Below are 12,387 nucleotides of genomic sequence, written 5' to 3' on the forward strand. Positions count from 1 at the left end.
GATTAATTTATTTCATGTTTAATTCTTATTGACCTGTATCCAGTGTACTGGTATTGCTGAGTGTTGCTTCTTGACTCCCTCTTCCTCAGAAAAATAGTTAGAAAATGAAGTAGCTGATCAAGAGTGAGGGCTGCTTTAGCTAGAAAATAGAGATGATTTAATAGATTGGCTACTTCTGAACAAAGAAGTACCTGTATCTTCTGAAATTCCCTTTCTGTCAGCAGCTGTAAATGTGTGGAAGAGAGAAAGCAAGCAGCTCAAACTCTGAGAACCACAAGCAGACTTCCTTAACTGGCAGGATATGTTACCACAGTTGTGAGTAACACTGGCTGCTGAGTAAATAGGTTTAAACAAAGGTACTGCTTCACTGTGATTCACTAATAGACCATTTCTCATGCCAAAACCTTTTTCTTAGCTTATGAAGATAAACCTAACCCCAGAGGCTGGCTCATATAAGCCATTCTAAAAGTAGTGAAAATTCAGAGAAATTCAAAGTTAGCCAAATAAAAAAGAATCAATCAATCACAAGACCTGAGTGGTAAAAAAAAAAAAAAGGCAAAATAAAAACAATGGATTAGTCCACCAGTAAAAAAAATACAATGTATTTCTGAAGGATGATGTGGAAATGGGCACTTCGCAGCACATACCAAATTCCGAAGGGAATCCATGAAGATTAGCTATTTCTCTTGGAGTAAAGTACCTCAGTTTCAGTGTTGACAATTTCATAAGTTTCTCTTCTTCTGATAACTCCTCAATGTGTTTAAACACTGATTCAAGCTATGAAGAATATCCAAAACAGGACATATCACCAAAGCAGGCCAAATATGTAAAACTTACTGTCACATTTTAACAGATTATTTCTTTAATTATCACAGTGCCAAAGACAATAGCATGTTTTGCTTGCAGGTATAATTGGCATTGTATTTTTGTAGCCAACATCTCAACACATGGACTTGCAGGAAAGAAATCAATGCTGCCATGAGTTCATCATTTCTTCCTCCAGTTCCAGCTATATCAGTACTTAACGAGGCAACCAAAGAACTACAAACATTTGTTAATGACAGGACAGTGACTCAATATAACTCAACAGCAGACCATTCACTCAAATTAGCTGTATGGATGCAGCTGTTTTAATACACTCAATTTGAGACTACCCTGAATTCCAGAGCTGCATTCTTTTTATGCTTGGAAATGCCCTACAATATTAGTGAACAGCAGAGAAGTGCAGGAGGTGGTGCTTGTGTACAAAACAGGCTTTGTGAAAAGTACCTTTAAATGCTGATTCACCAGCACATTGATTATTACCTTCCTCAATGCCTAAATATCACTTTGTGGTGAACTCAGTATCAACAGTAGAACTTTTCAAACTACTCTTCCCAGATAAATAATTTTGAAATTCAAATGTTAAACATTTGACAATATTTACTGGATCATCTTTGTACAAAAAACAGCCCTCGATTCACAACACTGTACTGTAGTTTACCCGTAGAATTAGTAATTTTTTATGTTTTCACATACCCCTGTGAAACCTCTGTATGACACTACAGATAATAAAATATTAGCAACTCATATTCTCCCCACAGAGAGGCACAGATATAATTTTGGTCTAAAAAAACTGCTGTTTAGGAACACAAAGTAAACCAATTGGAAAAAAATTGTCATAGAATGTTGTTTCAAAAACTTTTTTTTTTAATATACAGAATAACAAAGGGGAAGACAGAAAAAATCCGAGTTGTATAACAAGTCATTTTTGTTTTACACTTACCTGTACATCCTCTGCTGTCTGCAGAACTGAGCCTGTCCCTTCTACATAGTGTCCATACCTTAACAACAACAACAATAACAATCTTAAATTAGTATTTTCACTGGATCTCACAGTGCTGACAACTGCAAAGATGCAGGGAGCTTACTTAGGTGCCTTTGCCTTGATAAACAAAGAGCCTCCTGGATAGATAAAGTAAAAGGCCTTGCTATAAACAATGCTAATCCCTGGAGTGGATTGGCCTCTGAACGTGCTCTCTGGGGATGAGTCAGTGCACAAGGGTTTATCCACACTAATGGCAACTACACAAGACCCAGGAATTCAAGCACAGAATCAACAAGAGACATCCACAGTGCCCAAACTAATTCTACATTAAGCCAAAATGTGGGTTCAAATTAGCTCTCCTTCCTCAAAGGAGGACTGTTACTGATAGCCTCCAGCTTTCATGTCTTACATTAAGCCAAAATGTGGGTTCAGATTAGCTCTCCTTCCTCAAAGGAGGACCGTTACTGATAGCCTCCAGCTTTCATGTCAAACCACTAGAAGCAAAGTGACTCAGTCAGGTTTAACTTTTGATTGCTTGTGGACTTTCCACTGAGGAAAGGGGGATGGCCACACATTATGCAAAGCAGAAGAAAGAAGGAAGAAACAAAAATTAAATCCAAACAGTAAGCAAACTTGCATTCTAAAACCATATGACAGCAGTTTTGTATGCTGCATGGCTCATTGCATAACAACATGTTTACTCTGTGGTTTCTTCAAGGCTATCATTTCAATATAATTATGGGCTTTCAGAAACATGCTCTGCTGGTCTAACTATGACAGGGTTTGAACATCCTAAACAGAAAGACATTGAGTCAAGACAACAGATGGCTTTGCACTGTGGAAGAACTTCAGAAGATCCCCTGTGCTAGAGGGATGTGGTCATCATGAACATTAATTATGACATTAACTGATACAATTCTCTAGTTTTATCTGTAAAGACAAATAGAAAGGTCTGTTGCTCCACTTGGGATCCATTCCTAAAGCATGGCACTGGAACAAGTTATGTTTCAAGCCTTTCTAATTCCACAATGAATAAAGGAATACTCTCCCTTCAGCACAGACACAATGACCCAGCATGGCTCAATCTTGTTATCTAAACTTAAAAAAGTTTACGATTAGTTCTGCCAGTAACAGTCCGAGCACCACCCATTTTAAAATAAAGAGCCAGAAATCCTCTTCAGGATCAGAACAGAAGAGCTAAACACTGATGCAGATTGAAAACATGTGAGATCGTGTTAGTTGCGTTCTGAAAATTCACTAATACCCACTTTAACAATGTAACACACACAGCACTGAGGAATCCCGATCTTCCTCTTATATAGCATTTGATCTTATTACAGTTTAATATATATAAGACAAAATAAATAAATGAGCCACATTTCAAAGTGGCATTTATGACCTTTATTGCGGGGGAAGAAACTTTTAACAGAATCCATGTTACAATAAATACTCCAGTCCAAATAACTGGCACTAGAGTACAGAACTCCTACTCCCTGCACCCCACCTCCAGCAAAAAAACCCCAGTTGGTGTAAATGTGGTTTGGGAACTGTATGTATATGTGTGTGTGTGTGTGTATGCTGTTTTTTTAACACAAACATGGGCAGATGGCCAATGTAATGTTAGCTGGATGGTTATCAATTATTATTGCAGCTGCTGGCTAGAGAAAAATTAAGGTTCCTACTTTAGACTCAGAACATAATTAATTTTTGTCACAGTAAAAAATGATGCATTGATTTTCTGACATTTCATTCCCAGCTATAATGAAAGAAGTCGGCTTAAGAAATTACAGGCTTCAGTTTTCATCTGATTCAAGATTCTCCTCCCCCTTTATTTATGGAAGTTTTTAAAAAATCTTTTAATTTCGCACACATAATATATTAATTCTGGGTATATTTTGTCCTATATTGACAGCATTTCTGTAATGGATATTTACACTATTTTGGAAGGTATTGCTTCCCTAGTCAATAGCATATCAAGAATTTGAAGTATGTCCAGAATTACTATATCTCAAGAAGTAGTTTTCATTTCCTCTGTCCTTTAAAATAGCAAATTTTCTCTCACAACTTCAGTCACCATAAACACACTCCTCAGAGAAACCATGGTGCTTGCAGTCAGTGATCATTTTCCAAGTGCCTAGAAGTCTAATGCCAGAAGGGAACACAGGATTATCACTCAGCCTGCCACACATCACAGACCATTACATTTTGCCCTATACTCCACCAAAGCCTTTTAGAAGACAGACTGATATGACCAAGGCAGATAGGCAAAAACCACTGAGGAAATACCAGTATTTGAGGACTGGAGAAGGCATAAACAGATTATCCCCATCACACAAAAATTGCTAGAGATACCTGAGAGCCTAACAGAAATGAGGGAAATCTTTCCTCCAGTCTCAAAGCTAATGGTCAGTGCCACTTACAAGAAAGACGTCAGAGAGGCTGTAACAGCACTCTCTATACCTGGAATGCTGCTCCACTCCATTCAGGGCCTCCTTCCTAAATCGCATGCTTCAGAGAAATACAAAAACAGAATCTAGAACACCTACAGCAGGAGCTTATTCTTGGCCTCAGAAAGTAGCCTGGATGAAGCCTGAGATGTAATTATACTCTTTCTCTTAATGCAAATGAACTGTAAATGAGACGACCACATTGAGAACCATGTTGGCAATCTTCCTTCCCAAGGGCTCTTAAAAAGCGGAACAAAGACAGTAAACCAGATTACTGTGTTTTGAGCCAAGAACTCCCACCACAACTTTCTGGTCTGTCTCCTTCCATCAGCAGAAGGGCAGCAGTCACGTTCTGTTGAGATTTCCCACCACTATGTACACAGACTTCATGTTAACTCCTCAGGAGCCTCCTTCAGTGTGATTTTGATAAACATGACCACAAACTACCATGACGTATTCTAATGAAACCACAAGTGGCCAATTTAGTTTTGATGACACTTAAGGCACACATGAGATACATGGGAGACCTCTGGCCTAAGGGTTTTGTTTGACTACTCTAGTTTAGAAACAGATCCCATGAGACGCTGACTCACCCAAAACTCAAAAGAGTGAGGGCAGAAAAGGCACATATATGTCAATGAGAGCAGTAGGAAGGGCTTTGCCAGTGCACCAATCTTAAACTTCTGAAATTCCTTTCTTCTTCTCTTTTTAGTAAAAAATAACAAAGTCTGTAGGAAGTCTGACAATCTGGCAGTCTAATTTCTACTAACTAAAAAAAAAAGATACAATTAGCTTTAACTCATCACCTAAGCCATTTTATTGAAACAGTCTGAGAATTCAAAAAAACAACCTGACTAGAAAAATTTATCAATATTAACAATTCCCACAAATTTCCAGGCTCCAACAGGCATTTTTCAACACAAAAGCATTAAGTGGAAAAGTTCCTGACCAGCTGTCTGCGGAGTTTCAGAACACTTCCAGCAGTCAAACTTAAAATTGCAAGGTACAAATCAGAAAATGACTTGACAGAAAAGCACTGATGTTCTGCTCCATCAAATATGATTTGCAATGCAGCAACCTAACTGGTTTCATGACATATGGCCAATCCCCAGCTATTCTGACCTACACAGCTGAAAAATCCAAGAAATCAATAAAATGTACAGTGGAGACAGTTTTAATGAGGAATGGATCTGTCATGAATGACACTTTGTAACTTCATTGAGCAATATAAAGAAGTTCATTAATGAATCAGCACTATACCAGTCTACTGGAACCATATTTCCGTAGGGGTAATTAAGCTTCTGTGAAGGTCAACAACAAATGGCAACTGCCTATTGTGAATGCCTTTTTGGAGTGGGCACATGATGTTCTGCCAGACAGATTCTCATGCTGGCATTCCACTGGACCAGGACACACACTATATAAGGAGATTTCTTTCAGAGGCCTAGGTTTTTTTGATGAAACATCTCTTTCTGTTTTTACAGGACACAAGCAAAAATACACTTAAAATTTCAGGGCATGATTCAGCAAGACATTTTCTTTGGAACTTACCCTTTGGTAAAGCATGTGGATCTCCGGCAGGTGGGCTTAACAATGTCTAACAAGAAAGCATAGCGCAATAAGGACTTTGGTGGTAAGAAATACTGACTCATTTCTTCATTTTCCTCTTCCAAGAAATCTTTTAGCATTTGAATAGAGGAATTATTATCCTGATCATGTTTTCTTTCCATTTCTTCTACTGTTTCAAGCTTAAAAAGAAAGGCTCCTTTTGGTAAACTCTTCTTGCTGCTGCAATCCAGACCAATGTTTGGATCCAGATTCTTCTCTTCAGAAGACAAGGAAGAACTGGTTTCATACACTTTGTCAGCAACTTTGTCCTTGAGTAAGTCTTCTGGATCCTGATCTGGGAATCTTGTCAGTATCTAAGAAGAAATTGTGACCAAAAAAAAAGAACTGTACTTAACAAACAACTTGACAGTCAATCCTGCAGTGAGTAAGAATTCCTTCAGACATGCTCAGTAAAAAGCAAGTAACATTTTTATGTTATTTTCATGAAGATTTCAAACAACAGTAGCATTGAGACTTGCTGACCTATCAGTGATGATGTCAAGAACAACCACAATTAATTGCCTTTGCAAAAAGACCTTTCCAAGGCTATGGAAAATGTAGCAGAATGAACTGTTTTCTAGCCAGCTATCAGACACTGTCTCCCAACTGTTTAAAGCCAACTAAGCCACAGGCTTGCACATCAGTTCTTACAAAAGTCAGTATCCAGGCAGAAAAAAGGAGACAGAATTTGATTTTTCTGTTGGTATCACCGATCCCTCTTCTCCATTCATCAACACACACCACTAACCTGAAAATGTAACCCTCAATTTTCATGAAACGAAGCAAATTCAAGTAACACTAACAGACTCACCTGACCAGGAACTTGAAAGGAAAATGGTTCGTCATGAAGCTTTGCAATTAGAAAATATCTCAGCCTGGAATTGGGAATGCCAAGCTGTAAGCAAAATTCACAAACCTTTAGTCCACGTCATAAAGGGAAAAAAATGTTCTGTAGCATCACACAAGTTACCTGTCATTATATGCAGTAACAGAGCTATGACATAGTAATATATTTTGTGACTTCACAGATATCAGTATTCATAGAATCATGGAATGGTTTGGGTTGGAAGTGACCTTAAAGACCATCTAGTTCCAAGCACCCTGTTATGGGCAGGGACACCTTCCACTAGACCAGGTTGCTCAGAGCCCCAACCAACCTGGCCTTGAACACTTTCCAGGGATGGGGCATGCAGAAGCCTGGGCAACCTGTTCCAGTGCCTCACCATCCTCACAGTAAAGAGAATCCTCCTACTACCTAAACTTAACCTACTCTCTTTCAGTTTGAAGCCACTGCCCTTTGTCCTGTCATTACACAGTCTTGCAAAAAGTCCCTCTCTGTCTTTTTTATATGCTCCCTTCAGGCACTGGAAAGCTGCAGCCATGTCACCCCAAAGCCTTCTCTTTTCCAGGCTGAGTAAACCCAGTTCTCTAGGTATTAGTTGGTAGTACCTAAACACAACTTCCACACATAGGTATCCATACCAAGGAACCAAGCAGGCAATTATTTTTTACACCTTATAGTTCTGACTTCCTCTGCAGATGAACAGGAATGTAAACAAAATATTATGAGATGTAATAAGAAAAATTACATGCTTCACAATTTCTTGGGACAGGTACTACCTGTTTTCTATCAAAAGGAAAAAGGTTTCTCTTTGCCTTTTTGACCAAGGAATTGTAAGACATTTAACTAAATAAATCCACCATGACTGATTTTCAAGCTACATTCTATTAGGTTCTCTCAAATATTTACAGTACTTCACTGATTCCAGTTAGTCTTGCACAATCTGAAATCTCTCTCAAAGTCTGTTTTCAGTTGCCAGGGAAACAGGCAAACAAAGCTCCTCCTCCCACAACTAACGGTAACATTTTCTGTGCTGGGAAACTCATAGGCACAGCACTTCTGAAGCAATGAGGCTCCCACAGGGAAAACCACCTTCCTGGTCAGAGTGTAAATTCATGCTTTCTTAAAAATCTCAAATGGCAGAAAAGCAACATGGGACTAGGATCTGAGCATAAACAGCAATATGATTATGCCAGTATGAGAAATCAGTAGTCATTTCAGATGGTTTTCTCATTCAAGAGTATCTTCAGCTTTGGGCATGACTCTCTTTTCTAACACAAAAGATAATTTTCAGATGTTCTTGGGCTCAGTGCAGTTTGAAGAGTTGAGCAATTTTAGTACTCACACAGGTTGGAGACAAAAGAAATTCTTGATATTGAAATCCACATGTTGCTAGTGTTTGCAAAAGTTCATTTCTGGTAGTAAAAAGAATGAAGAAGTGATTACTCCCTTCACACAACCTCTAGGCCCTCTATATCCCAAATAAAAACACACTGAATGTGCAATATCATATGTACCATGGTATTCAGTGAAAGAACTGGACAGTGAATTACATGTACATCATCATCCATTTCTGAACTTGAGTGATAACATACAAAGTTCAGTGTTAGTGACTACTACACAATCACAGGCATCTCCTACTACAGTGTAAATGCTCCTTCAAAAAACATCCCATCTCCATGAGAGTATTTGCAGTGTGTCAACAAGGAAAGTAATCAGAGGGCAAGACATTCTCTTTATTGGGAATCATAAACCAGGAGATTAAAACCACTACAAAGAGCTCACCAATTCCTTCTGCAGACAATACATGGCATCAACTAAGCCTAACAAAAGGGCTAATTCAAGGGCTGACAAAAAATGGTGGCTTTGATGATAAAACTGAGGTAGGACTGCACTTTATAAACAACAGAAACACACTGTAATGAATATAATATTAAAAAGACTGGTCTTTTCTATTACATGCAGACTGCACTAGGCTGGAACTACACAAAATGCAGGAGCTGTGACCTGTACCTGGAACTGTATGTGATACTGCATCTCAAGTATCATACAAAATCCAGAAGTGTTCTAACTGGGGGGTTTTCTGAACTACACCTTGACGAGAGCTAAGCATGACTCCTAGCTGCCTGCCATATTCATTAAGGAGCATGATATGCAGAGCAGCTGTATTTTTGGGGCTTTAAGGAATGCTATGGAAAGATCCTATTCTATTCCAGCAAGAACTGAGAAGGAAGACTGCAACTTCCTCTCTCCTGCCTTGGCCACAAGAGAAAATACTCCTGCTGTTATGAAGTAACCATAATGACACCTTTCCTCCTCCACATTTCAAAGACTATATACAATCTTCATAATGTATCTTGGGACCATTTGATGGCAGCTCTGAACCAGGGATAATCTACTATCAGCAAAGGTACTGAAGAGAGTCCCTACACTGTATCTTAACACATAACATGAGTTCCTGTCATGAGTAAAACCTTGAAACTACTGAGTGCTATACCTATTTCTATTTTTCCTTGAAAAGTAACATTGACCCTTTCTAAAGAAGACAAGATCATCAGATAAAATCAACAGAGTCAATCTTTTATCTGCTTAGAGAAATAAATAGCTATTTAGCAAGTTCCTCTCACAACCTAAGATTTTAATTCCTAAATTTAAACTGTATTTTTAATCTACAGCTGTTAGCTGTCCCATCTCATTATTTTGCTAACTCAAATTGTCAGAAACAAAAATCTGGCCTTCCCCTTCTAAAGAAATAAACTTTATTACAAACTAAAACCTGCACAAATGAATTAGACTTTACCTTGCAGAAGAGGATTCAAATCCTTTAACATTTTCTAAAAGTAGGTATTTTGGAAGCTTCTGAAGCCTACAAGGGGAAAAAAGCAAATCAGAGTAACAAGATGTAAAGTACATTCTACACATCCAGATTTGTGTAGCTACAAGAAAGATCAAAGTATTCCTACATCAAGCCAGCTGCTGAAGTTTAGCATCCTTAAAAAATGTACCTCAAATCATTCCCAACTGAATTTAAAACATGGATTTCTGGTAAAATCAACAGAAACTATTTATGTTCAGATGAACAGCTGTACTCTCCCATACCTGATGCATGTACTTTTGAAAATGCTCACCACTGTTCATTTCCTAAAGCACAGTATTATTGTTCATTATAAAGTATACTATTATTATAATAAAACAGATTTAGTTTGTAATAGGAAAGATAATTGTTGGGGGGAAAAAAAGATTGCTATTTAGCCACGAAACTTTTGTTATCAAGTGCTTGTACCTGAAATCCATGTCAGAATGTCACATCACCTTTAGTGATCAGAATCGGTATTCATGTAACTGATATCAAAGAAATATGATATGTTTAGAGTGCAAACTGCAGATATTCTCAATTTTCAATCCTTTTTCATTTTGATGGGGGGAAGGGAAGAAGGCATCTGAGGTTTAGTAGGATCAGTGCAGAGGTCTGGAAATAGGCACATTCCAAAAACAGCATATTAAATTTCTGGATAAATGAACATGCCCAAACTGTGCCAGGGAGCATTCCGACAATTTAGAAGCACAGATGATTCAGATTCAAGTCTCTGGGAACATTCTGTGGCACTGATTAATTCTCTAGTAAGGCTAATCTAGACACAGAATGTGTGTCACACACTGGGATCTCAGAACAGTATACAGAAACAGGACACTAATGTCCCCAGGCAGCAGCTTCATGCTTATTTAAGTCAGTAAGTTACTTTGGACTTCCACCTATACAAATCACAGCAGAATTTGTTTTAGCATGTTCTTTACCAGCACCAATTAAAGACACTCACATGAAGAATTAAAAGATCTAACAAGTTTCACAAGAAACTGGGAAATGTACCAGATACTATACTAGACTTAAAAATTTAAAAAAATAATAGTGGGGAAAAAAAACCTAAACAGAAAAAGCAGCAGCAGCCAAATTCCTTGCAGAGGAATGGATAATATATCTGCTGGTATGTTTATTTACCTACACTCATCATCATCATCACTCACTATGAAACTTCTTTCTAAAATAATGAATCCAGAGCATAGCCTGAAATGCAAGAGCGCATACAGGATCAACAGATCACAAGACAAGTAATCACTATACAAAGACTATGTGTTAAGTACTTGGCAGGTATTAATATTACAAATGTGTCTGCAAAAGCAGCACTTTGATGTCTTAGTGCTAGATTTCCCTGGGCTATGGCTTGGACACGATAAACAGACAGTACCCAGACCATTTGGGTCAGACTTAGTTTGCTGGCTGGGTGCTCCAAGGACTTCTCAGGTCCTTTCAGATCTTGAAATTGTCATTTCCATATCTCTAGTATTTGTCTTCCCAGACTATCTTTGAGCCTCATTTCAGCGACATTTTATTATAAAAGGCTGAACACAAGGTGAGAAGAGGCAAGAGATGAGAAATGATTTTACAGTTTCCATAAACTGTGCACACCTCATGTCAGTTCAGAATGTGAAGTAACAATTCCTACATTAAGAGTTTCCCTTTTTTGGGCTGAAATACTCCATACTCAATGCCTGGCCAACATATCATATTCAAAAAATACACAAACACTATCTTGGTAAAACATAAATCCATTGGAACTGAGAAACCCTGCAGAAGCCACCATCTTGAACATATCACAGACTGCTTCCAGTACGTGCTGCCCCAAGAAACCTGCCCAGGGGAGATAAGGGACATCAGCAGGGTCTCATGGGGCCTTGAGATAAAGCACCACAGCCAAGCCCAGCTCCTCTGCATCATCACAACAAAAACCGTATGTCCTGCAGTGTCTAAAGCTTTGGTTTTGAGAAGGAAAAGCTTCTGCCCTTTATCCAGCTAAGCTCACAGCAACCAGGAAGCAACATTTCCATATTAATGCACAACAGTGTCCCAGAAGCAGCCACTCTCTTAACTGTGTCTCCGTTTAACAGAAAGGAATCCCATGGTCAGGATTCCCTTAAGGATATGGAAAGTACTGTTGTTCTGACAAATCATTAACTTACACACTATCTGCTGGTTTTAATTTATCATTGTGAAAGGGCAGTCTGGAGGCCTATGTCGCATTCCTTGTTCCACGAAAGACATCCCCTGCAACTTCTGGAAACTCTCATTCTCCCCCTGTCTTTGTGTCTCTGCCAAAAGCAGGGGAGCAATAATAGCCATTCTTTTTACCTATTAATTGTCTGTTCTGTGCTCTCTGACGCAGATTTCTCAGGTAATCCTTGCCAAGGCTCTCAGTCCTTCTGTGTCTGGATTCTCCATCTGCTCATGACAAGGACATAGTCCCATTCAATGCTGCTGGCTGCGAAAAGTTTCTGCAAGAAGGATGGAGACCCTTTTCTCCCAGTGTTAACAGCAGTTTGGCTGTTGTTGGTATAGGTTTCCTTCTGTGCAGAAAGCATTCATTTCAAGGGAAAAAAAAGAAAAAAAGAGACACCAAACGAGGAAAAAAAAAAGAAAAAAAGAGACACCAAACATCCTTTTGCCCTCCTCCAATCCTGCGAGCAAGATTAACCTATGGAAGAATATATGGAGAACAGCTGTTCCAGACTCCAGCAGATGGAGGACTGCCAGGAATCAGAAGTGTCTGGTGGACTGTAACTGATGCAAACTCTCAGGCCCATGCCAATTGGTGTCCAATGGACATCTCAATCCAGAAGCACAGATTCCT

At 38.7% G+C, this 12,387-nt stretch overlaps 1 protein-coding gene across 1 annotated transcript in view; it reads right to left on the reverse strand.

The window, feature by feature from the left end:
• Window positions 1-12,387, reverse strand: part of TRDMT1 (tRNA aspartic acid methyltransferase 1) — a gene marked incomplete at its 5' end in the record, with an annotated part of 20,858 nt that overhangs the window by 4,143 nt on the left and 4,328 nt on the right. The window contains 6 exons of the mRNA XM_009070894.1: window positions 648-777; window positions 1,766-1,823; window positions 5,806-6,176; window positions 6,674-6,757; window positions 8,049-8,118; window positions 9,504-9,569. Of these exons, the coding sequence (XP_009069142.1) occupies window positions 648-777; window positions 1,766-1,823; window positions 5,806-6,176; window positions 6,674-6,757; window positions 8,049-8,118; window positions 9,504-9,569 (779 nt within the window). The remainder of the gene's footprint in view (window positions 1-647; window positions 778-1,765; window positions 1,824-5,805; window positions 6,177-6,673; window positions 6,758-8,048; window positions 8,119-9,503; window positions 9,570-12,387) is intronic.

This window comes from Acanthisitta chloris, unplaced genomic scaffold (genome assembly GCF_000695815.1).
Source record: "Acanthisitta chloris isolate BGI_N310 unplaced genomic scaffold, ASM69581v1 scaffold6763, whole genome shotgun sequence".
NCBI classification, from domain to species: domain Eukaryota; kingdom Metazoa; phylum Chordata; class Aves; order Passeriformes; family Acanthisittidae; genus Acanthisitta; species Acanthisitta chloris.